Genomic DNA, 20222 nt, shown 5'->3' on the forward strand with positions numbered 1-20222 from the left:
TTATTTTTTAAAAAAGATCTATTTATTTATTTTAGAGAGGGGGAGGGGCAGAAGGGGAGGGAGAGACAGAATCTCAAGCAGACTCCCCAATGAACACGGAGCCTGACACAGGGCTCGATCTCACAACCCTGAGATTTTGACCTGAGCTGATGCCAAGAGTCAGACCGTTAACCAACTGCGCCACCCAGGTGCCCCTAATGCTTTTTATTATTATGTGCTTTTTTGTGAAATTAGTCTTTGCTTCTCATGTGTGTTTGTTTATATTTGTTTATAGATGTCAGTTTGAGTTGCTTCCAAATCTTCACATGACAAGTAGGGCAGCGTACTTATACTTTGCTCGTTAGTGGAGCAGTGATTGTATGGAGTGCATTGGTCTTTGGCTCTGCAGGACTTACCGGTTTTCTCCTACTGAAGGTAGAACACACTCAGAATGTCTAATGTGGAGAAGCTTCCTTTCCTACTTAGTGAGCCCTGACCATGGCTATAGTACATTCTAATTTTTAATCTCATTTTTATCTTCGCTATAGCTCTGTGAGATTGATATAATTATTCACATTTTGTAGATGAAGAAATAGGCTCAGCCAGCCTGTCTCTTCCAGGGTCCGACAGCTACTCTGGGACTGAGCAGGGTGTGGATTGTGCCGTGTGAGAATGTGTGCTTGGAGAGAGGTGCAGGGGAAATGGTAGAATCATCCGACCGAGAGCACATCCTTATAAACTATTGCTTAGGAAAACCACTCAAACGTTTATGTTGTTGGGGTGCCTGGCTGGCTCAGTTGGAAGAGCATGTGACTCTTAATCTCGGGGTCATGAGTTCAAGCCCCACGTTGGGTGTAGAGATTACCTAAATAAAAACTTAAGAAAGAAAATTTACATTGTTTCCTCATTGGAAAATGAAATGAATGTTTGCTAAGGTCCCTTCTCTAAAGTAGATTTGTAACTCCTTGATCTTCTGCAGTTCTTCTCTCCTGCTGCAAAAGGGATAGAGGATCCTGTTTTACAGAACTCACTATTTTGAAAGATCTGCAAATAAGCATATAGATGCTCTTACTTTACACAGACACTTTAGGCTCTTCCTTCAGTTACCGTATGAAATTTTTTACAGTCCCTATTATGGGAGGAAAGTAAATCATGACTAGCTGCCTGAGAATAAAGCTACAATCTAATAGGTCTTATTGGAAGCAATGAACATTAATTAATATTTAAAGTAATAAATAAGGATCCCCATAAGGACTTTAATATAATCCAATTGTACAATTTGTTTTTTAGAATGAAATGTTTTCCATCGTAGTGGATTCTTTTTTTTTTTTTTTTAAGATTTTGTTTTAAAGTAATCTCTATACTCATCGTGGGGCTTGAACCTACAACACTGAGATCAAGAGTTGCATGCTCTACCGACTGAGCCAGCCAGGCACCCCTAATCATACAATTTTTTAAAAAACTTTGTTCAGGGTTACTTTCCCACAGAAACTTTAAAGATGACTTGGCAGTTTTGCTGTCATTAAAATTAACTTTCAACATCTTCTTCCAAAACTCAGGTCTGTTTCAATTAGTTTCTGGTTTTCTTTTCTTGTCAGAAGTAGGCACTGTCAATTTTAAGAGTGTTACTTGTCTTTCTAGATGCCTGGATTTATGATAAATTAGAAAAAAAATTCTTTTGAAATAAACTCAAGAGTAAGCTTTTTTATTTTAGATTTAATAAAGTTTTCCTGGGTCCTGGATTATCAATACCTTTTTCTTGCTATGCATTATGTATTTCCTAGAGATAGAATATGATCAGATGTTCCCCAAACTTGTTTAACTTGTGGAACCTTTTGTTTTATATGACACATCTCTTAGGATTAGTGTCCCTAAGAAAACGTTTGAGAGAAGTTTATTTATTTCCTACAGACCCCTTAGCACAGGCTGTTTTTAAAATTCCTACCAGGAAATATATAAATCTTGTATACCATTAGATGATTTGGCACACTTGCACTCCCTTGGTGAGATTTGGCACATTCCCATCATCCTGGTACCTTCCTTTGTGCCTCTTCCCAGTCAGCACCACACACTTCTGCAATCCCTTTTCTGACGTTTAGGTTAGCCTGTTTTAGATCTTCATGCAAATGGAATCACACATGTGTTCAGCTTCTTTTGCTTAGCATGTGCCTAGGAGATTAATGTTGTCAGAGGTTAGCAACAGTTCATTCTTTGTAATTACTGAGTATGTTCTGCTGTTTAAAGTTACCACAGTCTTTTATCCATTCTGTTGATGGACATTTGGGTTGTTTCTGGTTTTTGGCTATTACGAATAAAAGGACTCTAAACCTTCTTATAAAAATCTGTTTTGTGGACACGTGTTTACGTTTCTTCGGTCAAATATCTGGCAGTGGAAATACTGGGTCTTAAGGTAGGTGTGTGTTTGACTGTATAACAGTGTTTCTCAAACTGCAGAGTGTATCAGAGAATCACAGGCTGCTGGCTCCGTGTCTAGTGGGCTTTTTGAAGCCCCTTAATTGAGTTATGATTGACACTAGAGAAAAGCTGTACATAATTAATGTATACAACTTGACGAGTTTGGAGATAAATGTACATCCATGAAGTCATCACCATAATCTATGCCATAAGCATACCCATTAACTCCAAAAGTTTCTTTCCACTGTCTTTATTATTGTTATTGTAGTATTAGTAGTAGTCGTGAAAAGAATACAACGTAAGATCTACACTGTTAACAAAATTTATATATGCAATATAGTATTATTAATTCTGGCCACTCTGCTGTACAGTAGATCTTTAGGACTTATTCGTCTTGTACAACTGAAACTTGGTGCCTTTCAACTAATACCTCCCTGCTTCCCCCTTTTCTCAGCTCCTGTCAACTATCATTCCACTTTCTGCTCCTAGGAGTTTGACTATTTCAGATTCCTCATATAAGTGGTATCATGTAGTATTTGTCCTTTTGTGTCTGGCTAGTTTCACTTAGTGTAATGTCCTCCAGGTTCATCCGTGTTGTCACAAATGGAAAGATTTCTTTTTTTTTTTTAAGGCCAAATAATACTTTATTGCATATTCATAGCACATTTTCTTTATCCATTCATCCACTGATGAATATTGAGGTTGTTTCTGTATCTTGGCTGTTGTGAATCATGCTGCAGTGAACATGAGTTCAGGTATGTCTTTGAGATCCTGATTTCAATTCCTTTGACTGTATACCCAGAAGTGGGATTGCAGGATCGCATGGTATTTCTATATTAATTTTTGAGAGGAACTTCCATACTGTTTTTTTTTTTTAAAGATTTTATTTATTTATTTGAGAGAGAGAGAATGAGAGAGAGCACATGAGAGGGGGGAGGGTCAGAGGGAGAAGCAGACTCCCTGCCGAGCAGGGAGCCCGATGCGGGACTCGATCCCGGGACTCCAGGATCATGACCTGAGCCGAAGGCAGTCGCTCAACCGACTGAGCCACCCAGGCGTCCCCATACTGTTTTCCATAGTGGCTGTACCAGTTTCTAGAGTTTTTGATTCAGTACATCGTGAATGGGTTATGAGAGTTTGCATTTCCCACAAGTCCCCAGGTAATGTTGATGTCTTTAGTTTTTGGATTGCACTCTGAGAACTCTGGTTGTATGAGAACTGCTGAACCTTTTTCTTAAAGTGGTTATACCATTTGACACTCTCATCAGCACTATCTGAGATACCTAGTTGTTTCACATCTTCACCAGCACTTGGTGTGTCATTCTTTAATGAAGGTCAGTCTTGGAAGGTTAGGTTGGCTATTCAGAAGATTCTGGATAAAGAATGTGGTGGTATTCATAGGAAAAATATGAGAAATATTTGGAGATAAATTAAAATTTGGAGATAAATTTTTTAAATTTCATTCATGATAATATTTTATTTAGTATTCATATGAACACAATTTTTTTGATTAATGTTCTATATTATCTTTAAATGTAACATACATTATAAACTTTATAACCATATAGTTATAATTATATAATTTATAAGTTATGAATTTATATTAATTATTAATAACTATAATAATTGCTAATAGTTAATAGCTAAATTGAATATAATTATACAATTTATATGAGGAAGGGATAGTAAAACTTTGCCCTGTCTGAAAGAAACCTGGGAAATGCACTGAATTCATTTATTTTTATTTCCTTTTAGAATTTCAACAAGTACACATTACTCCACCAAAATTTATTTTGAAGCCAAGACCAAAAAGAAGTAAACGGCAGGTATGTATTCACAGGTATATTCCATGTTTTGTTTTTTTTTTTTTTAAGATTTTATTTATTTATTCATGAGAGGCAGAGAGAGAGAGAAGCAGACTCCCAAGGAGCAGGGAGCCCGATGGGGGAACTCGATCCCGGGACCCCGGGATCATGACCCGAGCCGAAGGCAGACGCTCAACCATCTGAGCCACCCAGGCGCTCTATTCCATGATGTTTTAAAAACACTTGGCAAGGGGCGCCTGGGTGGCTCAGTGGTTAAGCGTCTGCCTTCGGCTCGGGTCATGATCCCAGGGTCCTGGGATCGAGCCCCGCATGGGGCTCAGGGAGGCCTGCTTCTCCCTCTCCCTTTCCCCCTGCTTGTGTTCCCTCTCTCACTGTGTCTCTCTCTGTCAAATAAATAAATCTTTAAAAAAAAACCAAAAAAAACCCACTTGGCAATTGCCAGTCATTTAACTCTACATTAAGTCTCTGTAAAGGGTTAAGTCTTAGTTCAGGCATTTGTCAAGGTGTGGTAAACAGTAAGATGACCGATCTGTAGGAGCCGTGGAGGGAGGCCGTGTTGTTTCATAGACTCAAAAAGGACTCATGATAGTGTTGATAATATGGTTATTCATCATACAGGCAGATTATGGCCCTAGCTGTGGCATCTCCGGTCCTTTCTATCGTAGGCCTCTTTTCTTGCCTGGGTTGTGTGTTGTATCACGTCATGGAGTCTACTTGTAAAGATACCCCTTTAAGAGGGACTCCATCAGGTTTTAAAGCCACAGAATGCTCTTGTCACCCTTGAGCTACGTTGGAGTCTGGGATATAAACTCAGGATGTCCACTTTATGAATGTTCAGTGGATCTTGGACTTAGCAAAAATACTAAGTCCTTGTATCCTGCTTTACACCACATGAAGTGTAGGTACTGTTAATCCCCTTTAACGGGAAAGAAAAATGATGTCTTTGAAATGTGAAAATGACCAGAAATGTAGAGCTGGGAAATGGTTGAGGTAGAATAAGAGCTCTAGTCATCCAAATTCCATATGATTTCTCTCATTTGTGGAGTCTAAGATATATAAAATGCATAAACAAACAAAAAGCAGAATCAGATCTGTAAATATAGAGAACAAACGTGGTTGCCAGAGGGAAGTGAGTGGAGAGATGGGCAACATGTGTGAAGGACAGTGGGAGACACAGGCTTCCAGGTAGGGAATGAGTAAGTCGTGGGGGTCAAGGGCACAGCACAGCGAATAGTCAGTGATATTTCAAGAGTGTTGTCTGGGGGCGCCTGGGTGGCTCAGTCGTTAAGCGGCTGCCTTCGGCTCAGGTCATGATCCCGGGGTCCTGGGATCGAGCCCCGCATCGGGCTCCCTGCTCCACGGGAAGCCTGCTTCTCCCTCTCCCACTCCACCTGCTTGTGTTCCCTCTCTCGCTGTGTCTCTCTCTTTGTCAAATACATAAATAAAAATCTTTTAAAATAAAATAAAATAAAATAAAAAAGGAAATAGTTACAATTGACTTTCTCTAGCTAGGTACTATGCTAAATGTTTTATAATCATTATCTCATTTAGGGGCACCTGGGTGGCTCAGTCGTTAAGCGTCTGCCTTTGGCTCAGGTCATGATCCTGGGGTCCTGGGATCGAGCCCCGCATCTGGCTCCCTGCTTCTTGGGTGCCTGCTTCTCCCTCTGCCTCTCTCTTTCTCTGTCTCTCATGAATAAATAAATAAAATCTTAAAAAAAATAAAAAAATAAAATCTTACGCCAGGGCCGCCTGGGTGGCTCAGTCGTTAACCGTCTGCCTTCAGCTCAGGTCATGATCCCAGGGTCCTGGGATCGAGCCCCGCATCGGACTCCCTGCTCGGCGGGAAGCCTGCTTCTCCCTCCTCCACTCCCCCTGCTTGTGTTCCCTCTCTAGCTGTCTCTCTCTCTCTGTCAAATAAATAAATAAAATCTTAAAAAAAAAAAAAAAGAGTGTTGTCTGGTGGCAGATGGCTCAGTGAGCACAGAGTAACGTATGAAGTTGAATCACTAGATTGTACACCTGAAACTAATGTAGCATCGTGTGTCCAGTATACTCAAAAAAGAAAAGGAAACAACAGAACCCTGGTTATTAGAATTAAGATATCATGTATTATGTGTGTGTGTTTGGCATAAAAAACACAGGATGAGAGAAATGGATCTCTGGTAAGATTTCTAGTAAGAAACCAGTTATCTTCTGTATAAAATATGTTTAATAAGTATGAAATAAAATAACTATAGGCACATTTCTAATGTGAATAATAATTGGTTTTTGTTTGTTTTATTGAGGCACAGGTATCCGTGCCTGGCTCTGTTCTAAAAATTTTAATTGTATTAACTCATTTAATCCTCATTATAATCTTATGAGGAAGGTATTATTATTATCCCCATTTTACTGCTAAGGACATTGAAGCATAAGAAGCTTAAGAGCCTTGCCCAGGGTAATAGTGAGTTACTCAGTGGTGGAGTTCAGATTCTGACTTAGAAAGTCTAGTCTCAGAGAAGTGCTTATAACCATATATGCTTTATACACTGCCTCTCAGAAGGCTTTGGGTTCCGTGAATTGCTACCAGGAGCTTTATGTATTTTGTGAATATATGTATATATTGAGGCCCAGTTAAGTAAATGAAGATTGCCAACAAGATTTAATTTGAAATAGTGTTTATTTTCGTGAATTATGAGATCAGAGAATAGGATAATTTTATTTTTTCCTCAAATTTTTTGTTTTTTTAAATTAAGTTCAATTAATTAACATATAATGTATTATTGGTTTCAGAGGTAGAGGTCAGTGATTTAGCAGTCTTATATAATACCCAGTGCTCATTACATCACGTGCCCTCCTTAATGTCCATCACCTAGTTACCCCATCCCCCCACACTTTTCCCCTCCAGCAACCCTCAGTTTGTTTCCTGTGATTAAGAGTCTCTTACGGTTTGTCTCCCTCTCTGATTTCCTCTTGTTTAATTTTTCCCTCCCTTCCCCTATGATTCTCTGTTTTGTTTCTTAAATTCCACATACAAGTGAGATCATATGATAAGCATGGCATAATGGAAAAAGTTAATTTTACAGCTCTTGTTAAAGACTGTGTTATAGATGAACGGCAAAAACCAAGGCATATGGCTGCCTTAGTTTCTCCTACCAGTAGCATCCACTGATCATGATTTTGAAGGTGGAGAAAATTCATTGTTGAACAGATAGATATAACATAGCTGTAATAGATAAACCAAAACTGCCTGGAAGCTCTCAAAACTATCTTAATAAAACTCTTACATCATTTGGGGGATCCCTTGAACTGTACCAGAGGAAGAAAGGGCATTCTCAATCCCAGATTTGGAGATTAGAGAATAAAAGTGTCCATTAGACACCCCCTGTATCCTCTCAGAGATCCTCAGAAGCTTAAATTAAACCAGAAAGAATGCACTTCATGTGTTACAATCTCCAAGATATACTGGTAAATGAAAATAACCTGATTTTGCCTGATGCAAAAGCTAGTGAAATAAATAGAAGTACTAAATAAAATATATGTTATGTTTGATTTTATATGCATAAATATTTCTGGAAGAAACCAGTAACTGTGCTATACCCATTGTGGGGAGAAAGGTTAGCAACTAGGTAGATGGGGAACAGAAGTGAGAGGAAAACTTTGATCTTGAACCTCTTTATGGTTCTTTAGTTAATCTTTGAATCATATGAATTTATTACCTGTTCAAAAATTGAGTAAAATTGACAAAAATGAAAAAAAATTCTGAAGGAATAAAAGTGGAAATGTTTATTTCTCTCATATGTTTTAGTTTTTTTAATTAAAAACACTTTTTTCAGCCTTATTGTAGTATAATTAATTGACAAAATTGTTAAGATACTTGAAGTATACAATAGGATGATTATAGAGAGAGAGAGAGAGAGAGAGAGAGAAAGGAACCCCCCCCATTGAGTTAATTAATACATCCATCACCTCACATATTTACCTTTTTTTTTTCCCTTGGTGAAAACATTTAAGTTATGTCAGCAAATTTCAATTATATAATATAGTGTTATCAATGTTGGTGTCCATCAACGAATGACTGGATCAAGAAAATGTGGTGTGTATATATATAGTGGAGTTTCATCCAGCCTTGAAAAAGAAGAAAATCCTATCATTTGTGACAACATGGATGAACCTGGAAGGCATTATGCTAAATGAAATAAACCAGACAGAAAAAGATAAATACTGCAAGGTATCACTTATATGTGGAACCAAAAAAAAAAAATCAAACTCACAAAACAGTAGAAAAGTGGTTGCCAGGGGCAGTGAGTGTCGAAATCAGAAGTGTTTGGAAAAAGGGTACAGTATAATATGCAATATAATATGTAACATATTTTTTAGTTTTCCACAGCCAAGTTCAGGGGGCTTATGTAGGTGCTATTTCCTTTACCATATTGCAGCTTCGTCGACATCCTCGTAACATAGAGGAGGAGACCAAATATATTGAGCTGATGATTGTCAACGATCATCTAATGGTAGGATGTGCTAAATTTTTTGTCGTTTGAACTTGTGTGTGCCAAGGGGTAAAACTGGTGGATACAGAAATATGTTTAGAAGAAACAAGAAACCCAGAAAATTGTAACTTGGAAAAGACATTTGTGTATGTAGCCAAATGTATTTTGTTAGCGAGTAACAACCTCTAAATTGGAAACATTGTTAGGTGGAAGTAACTAGCAGTATTTTGTGACATTCCAGAAATACTTCTTTGACTTAGAGCTAGTCAGCCCTTCGGATTTGCTTAATGAATATTTGTATTTTGAAGAAATCAGTGAGGCACCAGTAATGGGACACTTTAGTTTGCAGCATACAGCTTTATCCTGATAAAAGAAAAGCAGTTTTTCAATTTCTGGCCTGCTATGCAACAAACCATATGGAAATGTTTATATATAGGCAAGCAGTGAAGACTTTAGGATAGGAATCTGGCAAAACTTCCTTCTTGCTGAGTCATTTATTTTGACCCAGAGTGTGTATATTCAGTGCATGGGCATGTTGCAGGAAGTAGCTTACATTTACAGCACAGCAGTGAGTTGTAATGTTACCTGCTCTATGTAACCTCAGTTTTAAACTAAACATGTTCCATGATGCACATTGCTGAATTTTACTTAATTTCAGGGATAAGTACATTTTAATTTACTTTGAGTGATTTATTTGAGGGAAAATGTGTCATTTGTTTGCATATGATTAAACAAACATCGATCACCTATTGTTGCCAATAATAATAATAATAATAATAATAATAATAATAATAATAAAATCCAGATTGAGTTCTTCTTTGTTCAGGCTAGAACTAAGTTTTATCTTTCTAACCTCTTGGAAGTCAGTGAATGTTACTGTTTCCTGAGATTTTTACATGATCAGAATAAGTTGTAAGAACATATTATTTCGACTTTTTAGGATAGCACACATTCAGATGCCTGCAGAGATCTGTAGGCAGGTAGCACAAATGAAGTAAGCCAGATGTAAAACAATAGGGAGGGGTGAGGCCTGTGGCAAAAGAAAAGATACATGGCCTGTCTAATGGGAGTGGCTGCCTCTCAGTACTTGCTAGTTATCACCATGAGGGATGCTAATTTTAAGGGAAGCCAAAAATCAGGTTTTACATGCTATTTCGTGGTGATATTTCACACTATTCACATACACTTTTTCTGGCTATCCACCTTACTTATATGTGTATGTCTTGCAATTCATAGACAACTTTCCTACGTTTTATCATTTTGAATAACAATTCTGTGTTAAAAATAAACTTGTGAAATGGATGGAATAGGTATTTTTTACTTCCTCTGGCAGTTAAGTAAACTGAGGCCTCAAATTCTTAAGAACCTTTCCTCAGACTGCACAACATATAAAAAACTAGTTCTCAGCTCTTACAATTTTTTTACAGAAAGCCATAGAGATATTTCAGTTACACTATGTTTTCTCTGCTGAGGTGATTATTTGGAAGCCCTTCACTTTTTTTGTTTTGTTTTGTTTTCAGTTTAAAAAACATCGGCTTTCAGTTGTACATACCAATACATATGCGAAATCTGTGGTGAACATGGCAGATTTAGTAAGTATCAACTTGATTCAATATTGCCATAGAGGAATTTCATCTCCTGATTGCTAACAGAATGGATAATATGGTTCTTATAGTTTCGGTGCCCTGAATTGCACTTTAGGCAAGGTGTCCCATACGTAAGTCCCTAGTAACCTTGCAGTGGACTTTATTGATTTTGATATCTGGCTGGGAAGATGATAAAAGGAGGTGGTCAAAGTTACCCATGGATTGATGCTTGAAATTTCTCCTTATATTTTTCACATTGAAAAATAAAAAGTTGAGTCCTAATCCTTGACGAAGATATTCATTGTGTACTTCCAACATTGGAGAAAGAGGTGGTTGTGCTGTTTTCAAGAGAGTGCCTGGTTGTGTGTGAATGATGCACTAGTAATCCTACTATATTTACTTTCTGCCTGACGAGGCAATGTGGGTACCTTCTCCATGAGTTTAATTGGGACCAGTCAGGTTATATAGAAATTATATCCTAGGGGAGTCTTCGTTGTTCCATTCTTCTCTTGGGAAACCCAAAAATGCGTGAATTCTTTCTCCAGGGTGCCAGAAAAGAGACTCAGGGAGATCCTTGAAAAAGGGTGCAAATATTTGTCAAAAAGTGATCTTTTATTTCTAAGTAGTCCTCTGTTCTTTGGGTATTAGTTGTGAACAGTTTGACTCTCTGTTACTCAAGGAAAATGCATGTGAATTAGAAAAATAATGATCTCCCTTAAAGACAATAGAGTTTTTTACATTTAACTAGAACTCAAAGAGTTTTCATAAGAGGAGCTTTATAATCCTGTTCATAAATCATTTGATTTTACCGCATTAGCTAGTGTATTCCTTTTGTTAATATACCAGATATATAAAGACCAACTGAAGACAAGGATAGTATTGGTTGCTATGGAAACCTGGGCAGCTGACAACAAGTTCGCCATATCTGAAAATCCATTGATCACTCTACGTGAGTTTATGAAATACAGGAGGGATTTTATCAAAGAGAAGAGTGATGCAGTTCACCTTTTTTCGTACGTAACTTACGATTTATTACTTTTTTTTGGTTCCCTGTTGAATTCTGTATTACTTGTGACATTTAGGATAGGAATCTGGCAAAATTTAGCCTTTCTCCAGTATAATGCAATTAGGATTTGACATGGCAGATACATTTGGAAGAAGTTTTAAAGTATAGATTGTTTGAAGCTGTCATGAAAGTATAAGAGGTTTAGTTTTGAGTTATTTTCTTATTGCATGTATATTTTTATTTAATTTTCAAGAGATTTAATCAGAGCATTTATTGAGTAAAAGTACTGTTAATACTCATAAAGAATATTCGTGACAGATTAATTATATTCTTTAAAGTTTCTATATTTTAAATGTTAATGTTACCTTTGCTTGGTCCTAAGGTAAGACCTTAGTATTTCTGGAGTTTACTTTTAATTTTTTCTCACTCTCATGGTTTTTTTGGGGGGGTAAATGCATATTTGATATAATAGCAAACTATATATTATAGCATTTAAAAAACATATTATGTAAAGTAAGATCTGTTGAAGGAAGTTATAAATGGAAGTAAAAGAGTATATTTTTGGGTAACTTTTATATTTTACACAATTTCAAATTTATAGAAACTTTGCAGGAATACTACAAGGAAATATATGCTCTTTACCCAGATTCATTAATTATTTACATTTTGCCCCATTTGTTTATTATTTTCTTCCTTCTTTCCTTCTTCCCTTTTTCCCTCCCTCCCTTCCTTTTTCCTTTTATCCATTTATCTATCAATTTTTTTTTTCCTGAACCATTTGAGAGCAAGTTGGAGATACTTACTGGGCCTTCACTACTAAATACATATATATTCCCTAAAGATAAAGACATTCTCTTATATCACCATAGTAAATTATTGAATTTTTATTAATTAAAATTTTGTTAAATTTATTAAATTTTATTAAAATTTTTATTAAATTAAATTATTAAAACTAGAAAATTTAACAGTGATACAGTACTTTTAAGTAACCTATATTCAGGCTTCTCCAATTGTCTGAATAATGTCTTTGATAGCTAATTCCCTCCCCCATTCAGGACCCAAGACAAGGTCATGCATCGCATTTAATTGTCCTATCTCTTTAGTCTCCTTTAATTTGGGAGATTTCCTCAGCCTTTCTTTGTTTATTTTGGGTTTAACATTTTTGAAGAGTGTAGGTCAGTTATTTTATAGAATGTTCTGCATTGTGGGGATGTCTGATGTTTTCCCATTGAGAGATTCAAGTTAGACATTTTGGTCAGAAATACCACAGAAGTGATTTTGTATCCTCCTCAGAGTACACCATATTAGTGATTTTTTTCAAAACAGGTATAGTTCTCTTGAAGGTATTATTGCTCATGTGGGGAAACATCCCTCAGAAACCCTTTGGTTATGTGTGTAAATAATATTCACATTCCTCCCTTACCTCAGGAATATACAGTATAGGAATGTATTTGCATTGAGAACGTAAGTGTGGTAAATTAATAATGAAAGGTGCAGTGATACTTGGAACTTTGAACAGTAAGCATTTTTCATTTCCTTTTCTAAAAGGGGAAGTCAATTTGAGAGTAGCCGGAGCGGGGCAGCTTATATTGGTGGGATTTGCTCGTTGCTGAAAGGAGGAGGCGTGAATGAAGTAGGTGTGAACATCTGTACAATATAAAGTGGTATGATGGCTGAAAATGTTTTCCTAATATTTAAGAGATAATTTCTCATATTCCTTATTCTCTAGATGTTAGGTTGTTTTATTCACAACCAATATGGTTGCTAGAAATGCCCGAAGTACAGAGAATAGGAAAATAATGGAAGATAATATTTGATAATTCTGTTCATGTTCTACTTAGAATAATCTCCAAATTTGGCTATTTACAAATTATATAGATAAAATCTTTACTTTTATCTTTATTGAAAATAAGGCCCTGTCTATGGTTTGGCTGATTTCCTGAAGAACTGAGTAATTCTTGAAGCATTGGCTTACTACCTGACAACCCAATTGGAAATATTCTTCCTTCTTCAATATTTGGCAAAGTTTTGGAGAAAAAAATAGACTAAGTTTTCCGAAGAGTTTCTTTTACCCCTAAGGCACTAAGTCTGATGGAAGTGATCTAAAAGAAAAATACCTAAATCAACATATTGAAAAAAGTATCTTTAGGTCTCAAGTTTCTTTTGCCCACAGATCATTACCACTTCCTGTTACTCATACCATTTGTTTTCTGAAGCCACATTCTATTTAATTTGGGGAAATTTGGGGCATGCAAGTAGACACACAAAAATGAACAAGTTCCAAATAATTTACACATTTACTTTTATTATTTTCTAAAAGACTGACTTATGTATATACAAGTATTAAGTTTTTCAGAAATGTCACTAGTGAAATTTGGACTCAGAATTAGACTTAATTTTCTAAACCCGAAAGGTGGTGATTCCCTGGCTTCTAGTCTTCCCTATAAGATTGAATCAAACATAGGTTTATTTCTTACAGCTTTTTTCTCAAATGCTCCATCGTTCAGCGTTAGCTACTGTATGTTTAATCTCTACTAAATAAGAGGCTTAGAAATTACTTATTTCCAATTATATTGTGTCATTTTTCTCTGGTCCATCTTAAATAAAAAATAATTCCCATTTACATGTATTTTGTTTTTGCTCTTGTTTTTCAGTTTGGGAAAACTGATTTAATGGCAGTTACTCTCGCCCAGTCATTAGCCCATAATATTGGTATTATCTCAGACAAAAGAAAGTTAGCAAGTGGTAAGTTCACCCTTGTGGTTTAGTTGTATTTAAAGTAGACTCTCTATAAATATTTTGGAGAATGAGATTTTAAATTCAGTTGCTTGATCAAATGAGTTTGGGAGATGGTATAAGATAAACAGCTGGGGCATATAATATTTTCTTCAAAAATTATACAAGATAATGTTTGCCCTGTAGGTGAAGATGTCTCCATGTGTAATTAACATTTAAAGCTATGTGGTGATAAATTCATTGTTGAATTTAAAAAAGGACAAAATAAGCTCAGTTTGGTAATTTTAAATGGTCTCGTAGAGAATCCTAGGCATGTAGGTTCAAGGTATACTGTTTTATTATGGTTTATTTAAAACATCTCTTAGTATGGCCATAGAGGAGAGTTTGCCTGCTAAAGGGCTCTGGTAAACTATGCTGGGACTAGCATCTAGGAAGAATATATTTTCCCACGTAGGTAAAGTTAATTCACCAGGAATAGTCAAACGTCATGTATTTGGAGTAAGTTGATTAGAATCATATTTATCTTATTATTTTAATAACAAATATAAATGATTGTTTATATTAATAATAACTATTACCATTTATGAAGTGCCCATTAAAAGACAGATAATTGAATGCCAGTATTATCTACATCTAGATACTCATTTAATCCTCAAGATAATCCTGCAATTAGCCCCATTTTACAGAGTAAGGTGACTGGATGTTAAAAGGGTAACGTCTCCAAGATTACTCATATAGTAAGTGGCAAGTCCAGGTTTTGAACCCAGGTAGTTTAAGCCTTTCTGCTTAAACAATATACTATACTGCCTTCTATCAGCAGCTTTGGTGCAGAGGTTTTAAAACTGGACAAGAAATTGTAAGAATTCCCATAAGGGACTGTGAAAACAGAATCCTATAGTGATGCTATTTCACTGGTATTAGATTGTTAAGCCATTTTAAAGCATTTTAATGAATGCTTTAAAAATAAGGCCACTTGTTAAAATATCAAGGTTTTAATTTAGTAAAAATTATATAATCTTGATATGGTCAAAGTAGATTTTGTTATTATGAATTGCATGCAAAACTTCAAATATAAGGAAACTTAGAAGCAGGTATTACTTCTTAAGGGTATTTAAGGAATAAAGTGAAGATATACCTTTAAAAACTACTCTAATGCACCTGTTTTCACTTTATAAAAAGGCATTTGTATTCATTTTCTCTTAGGTGAGTGTAGATGTGAGGACACATGGTCTGGATGCATAATGGGAGACACTGGGTAAGCCACTTCTATTTGAAAATAACTCACTTTTACTTTCTCTGCTGTGCTATTGTCTCCTTAGGAATATGACACCAACAGCTTAGTGCGTGGAACCTCACCATCGACATTAAAAAGAAAATTGGATGTAGATTTTCTCAATGGCTCTCTATTATAAAATATTTTCATAAAATAGTCTCTTATTTATGAAAACAATTGTTGTCAGTTAAGATAGAAGACCAAAGACTTTGTTAGCCTTTCATCCAGGCTAGAAATCTAAGTGAGGAACAGCTTTGTTCTTCATGGCTTACCTACTAATTTTCTTTTCTTTTGTCTCTTCAATTCCAATTAAATGGGTTGTAAACAGTAGTGTGCTGGTAAGCTGATTCTCAAAATAAAAAACAAGAAAAGAACCTGGATTTGTAGCTTTCTCTGATTTTTGTGGTGTAAGTACTCCTACAATGGCTGATTTCAAGCTGCCAGAGTGTGGAAGAGATGTGTATATTCTGCTCTCCTGAGAAAGGTTTTCATTTCTATACCCTTCAACACACTGTCAGGCACCAATCTTGTATTTATTTTTTCTTAGTAAATTGTACAACCATTCCTTTCATGCCAAGATCATCACTACTCCTTACTTTCAACTTTTATCATCTTGAGCTTTTATTATCTTAATAACATTCCAGATACCCAGGCAGATTTCAGCCTCCCTCTCTCCCCTCCTGAATTCCATTTCTGTCGTCACTGAAAAGGCATAAAGAGTAGAAGAGTGAACCCTTGTATACCATCACTTGGCCTAAAAAAATACTTCCTACATAGTTAAATCTCCCTTCTGTTCTCTCTTGTTGCTCCCCAATCCCAGCCAAAGTTACTACTGTCTTGAATTTGGTTCATATTATTCACAAGCCCCTTTTAATACTTTTATTGTTTATATGTGTATGTTGAAGTAATACATAGCATTGCTTTGCATGTTTTTAGTTTATATGAAAGGAGTCATACTATATGTACTCTTCTGTGATTTGCTGTTTTTGATCTTTATGTTTTTAAGATTTATCCATGCTGATAATATACAGTTCTAGTTCATTGAATGTATACAGCACAAATTCCTCCATTCTCCTCTTTCTGCACATGAATCATATCATTTTCCTGCTCAGAACTTTTGTTGAGACTCTGTTGTCTGAAGAATAAGGTTTGGAGTTCTTCCTCCAGTACTTGGATATGCATAATCTTTCTTCATCCTCATTTATAACCTCGTTTTCCCCTGCTATTCATGGTTGGTTTGCTTATTATGATAGTTATACAGGGGTTTCCAGCTTTTTTGATCTTCTAACCATAATCCTACATGGATTTTAAGCTTCTTAAAAATTTGCTCACCATAAATGTACATTAATTTCCAGCCTCTTTTGATTCTGTTGATATATTCTTTTCATTTGGAATTCTCATTTCTCTCTAACCACATTTCTTTTTTTTTTTTTTTTTGAAGATTTTATTTATTTATTTGACAGAGAGAGACACAGCGAGAGAGGGAACACAAGCAGGGGGAGTGGGAGAGGGAGAAGCAGGCTTCCCGTGGAGCAGGGAGCCCGATGCGGGGCTCCATTCCAGGACCCTGGGATCATGACCTGAGCCGAAGGCAGACGCTTAACGACTGAGCCACCCAGGCGCCCCTCTCTAACCACATTTCTAACCATTTGAGATTTATTATAATTTTAACTCCTGCATTGTAATTTAATTCCGTATGTCCTTATGCTTTGCCTCACCAATTAGTTGTGAATCTTTGAGGATTACATCTTACACTAATAGGTATTTCTGTTTGATCTCACACCATAATCTCCTGACACACTTGATTTTCAATAAATATTTATTGATATTTGCATTTTGAGCTCCCAAGAAATGTATGACAAGGAAGATAAATGATAGAGGGAATGTATATGCAAACATGTATTAAAATATTTTTCAAAATATCTTTGGACTTTCTGTTTAGTAATAAAAGGGAATGATAAAAGTCCTTATCCATAATTATAATTTTCTAACACTTACTAAATTCCAAGCTAGAGGTTCTCGTCTTTTAAAAGCTATTTAGTATGTTATGTTTGATTATTCTGCTTAATTACTAAAAACAAAATTTTATAGGCAGTCTGCCTAGACTAAGCATAATGTGTAGCAAAATCAAATGGCGACACTCAGAAACGTACATAGCTCTTTGCATTAGAACTCCTCTTACATCAAATGGATGTGTTCCAGAGAAAAGCTTTTTAAAAAAAATGTTGTCTGGCATGATGCTCTATATGATTTGAGCTGTGTCAGACATCGCGCAACAGTATTAATTATGGACCTGTATTTCCTGTGGGCACCTCCCCTTTCGTTTCTACTTTCTGAAGTCTCTGCGCACTGCTACGTGTTGGAAAGCATGTTGAAATGAAAACCAGTCCTACTTAGAGGTATAGAAATTAAAATTTTGAGAAAGCATTGAATATAATAGATACGTTATTAATAATTCCATGGTATTCTATTTTATTAATATATCACAGTTAACAGTTTTCTTCTAAACATTTACATGATTTTCATGGCATTTGCTATTACAAATTGTGCTACTGTAAGTTCCTTTGTTCATTCATCTTTGTATACATAGCTAGTTATTTCCTCAAGAAAAATTTCTTAAAGTAGAATTACTAGATTTAAGGATATTTCTCATTTTGAAGGTTCTTCATACATATTGCCAAATTGTTCTCTAGCCACATTTCTTTTTCTTTTGATCCTTTTTACTTTTTTTTGGTATACTTTTTTTTTTTTGTATTTTGACATAATCTTATAATTAAGAAAAGTTGCAGGAATAGTAACAAAGAACCTTTTTGTCCTCTGAGTCATAAGTCACTAGCATTGTACCTCATCACCCCCAAACACCTCAGTGTGCATTGCCTACAAACAAGTGCATTCTCCTACAGAACCACAATGCAACCAATAAAATTATCTAATTTTTAGCCCTCACTCAAAATTAGCCCTGTATTTCAAAAAATGCCACTTTAACGGATGGTTCAGAATCAATCTTACCTTCCTTCAGTCTGAAACAGTTCCTCAGTTTTCTTTGACTTTCATGACTTTGACACATTCATAGATTATAAATCAGTAATTTTGTAAAATCTTCTGCAGTTTGGGATCCAGTTTTTATATTTAAGAAAGACTCATTATTCCTGTGCTCTTTGATTGAAAATATAGGTATGTGTGTGTTTCTTTTGAATGCATATGCTAATAATGAACAGCCCATAGTCACTATTAATCACCAAATGAGGAATTTAGAAATATGCTGGTAGAATCAAAGTCTTAGGGATTTAACACAAATGCTGTACATACGTGGAATTTATTCTTTCATTTTTTAAGAATAATGTTACAATTTTAACAATGTTCAAGTTTAAGACTAACATACAGACAAGGGGGACTAAAATTATATCCAGTTACTGCTTTTCTTCTGTCTTACAGGTATTATCTTCCTAAAAAGTTCACCCAGTGTAATATTGAAGAGTATCATGACTTTCTGAATAGTGGAGGTGGTGCCTGCCTTTTCAACAAACCTTCTAAGGTACTAAGTGTGATCAGAGTTATTAGTTATTAATCTTTCCTAAGGTATTATAAGCATAAATTTCTAGCCATTGGATCTTACAAAAAGAAAGGTTTCCAACTTGGCTTTTATGTCCGTATGTTAGATACGCAAAATATCTGCATTCTAAAGTCAGCTTTAATCTTTGGTATTTTGGGCTATTCTTTTTTTTTTTTTAAGATTTATTTATTTGAGAGAGAGAGAGCTTGTGTGTGAATTGGGGGAGGGGCACAGAAGGAGGGAGAGAGAATCACAAGCAGACTCCATGCTAAGCGCAGAGCTCAACAGGGGAATTGACACAGGGCTCTATCCCCTGAGCCACCCAAGCACCCCGGCATTTTGGGCTGTTGTGATGGGAATAGAAAGTAGGTAGAAATAAGACTGTGTGCTTTCTGAAAAATGATTAGCTTGCAAAGATGGTTTCATTTGCCTTTCTTTTTCATTTTCTTGGTTCCTTTTTTGTTTGTTTGTATATGTAATCACAGCTCATACTGATAGAAAGGGGGCGTTTCTCCCCCTCATAACTCCCTGTCAGTGCCTTTCAGAATGAGCAGTATGATTAAAATTGCTATTACTTCTCAGTATGAAAGCCAAGGCTGCTTAAAGCAGAAAAGGAGAAAGTCTTTGTGTACTTAGACTTTGTCAGAGGCCTTTCCAACTTGCAGAACAAACTCTGGTTACTGACTTGAAAGCAGATCTTCCTCATGGATTTGAAAGTCAGCATGTTAAAGCAGAATTCTTGGTTCTTCTTAATTATGTGAACTGTTACGTTCTTCTGCTCACCACAGTGATGTGTGGTGTTGCCTTTATCATCATTTACCTGGTTTCATTCCCTGTCTATTCCAGTGAAATTCAGAAAGTGTATCATATTGCTTTGAAAAGCAGAGTGACCATTTTAAAGACTCTTTGCAAAAGTTTCAGAAGGGACATTTGAACTAACTCCCTGCTGCTATAAATGAAAAACAATTCAAATCTTTTTACAAAAATAACTGATTATTCTGAGCTCAGAGTAAAATAATAGGTGGATTTTTCATCTGGATAAGTTTTAGTGTTGACTTTCAAAGCTGTCTCATTTGTTATGATCCCTTTCAGCTGAAAATAGAATCTAGAGATGTGTTGATTATTTTGTAGGAGAGGAGAGAATATTTGAAATCAGGTGGGGATTTTGTTGTTGTCATTGCTGCTGCTTTTTTAATTGGTATTTCCCCCCCCTCTAGTTAGTTAAGAAAGTGTGTGTGTGGGCTTGTGTCTGTTGATAGGTGTGTGTTCCATTCCATTCTATAATATGTAAACTTTGATGAACTTTAAATGAATATTATATAACTGGGACATAACAGCTACTTGGTAATTTTACCTATCACCGTAAGATAAGT

The 20222-nt window shown here is 35.8% G+C and overlaps 1 protein-coding gene across 14 annotated transcripts in view; it reads left to right on the forward strand.

Annotated features, from left to right (window-relative positions):
* ADAM22 (ADAM metallopeptidase domain 22) overlaps positions 1-20222 on the forward strand; it is a 224172-nt gene that overhangs the window by 152463 nt on the left and 51487 nt on the right. For all 14 annotated transcript variants that reach the window (XM_044920240.1, XM_044920244.1, XM_021689563.1 and 11 more), the window contains 8 exons: positions 4150-4220; positions 8642-8716; positions 10216-10287; positions 11128-11294; positions 12836-12920; positions 13942-14032; positions 15227-15278; positions 18732-18831. In XM_044920240.1, coding sequence (XP_044776175.1) covers positions 4150-4220; positions 8642-8716; positions 10216-10287; positions 11128-11294; positions 12836-12920; positions 13942-14032; positions 15227-15278; positions 18732-18831 — 713 coding nt within the window. The remainder of the gene's footprint in view (positions 1-4149; positions 4221-8641; positions 8717-10215; positions 10288-11127; positions 11295-12835; positions 12921-13941; positions 14033-15226; positions 15279-18731; positions 18832-20222) is intronic.

The sequence above is a fragment of the Neomonachus schauinslandi genome, chromosome 12 (genome assembly GCF_002201575.2).
Source record: "Neomonachus schauinslandi chromosome 12, ASM220157v2, whole genome shotgun sequence".
Lineage (NCBI taxonomy): Eukaryota > Metazoa > Chordata > Mammalia > Carnivora > Phocidae > Neomonachus > Neomonachus schauinslandi.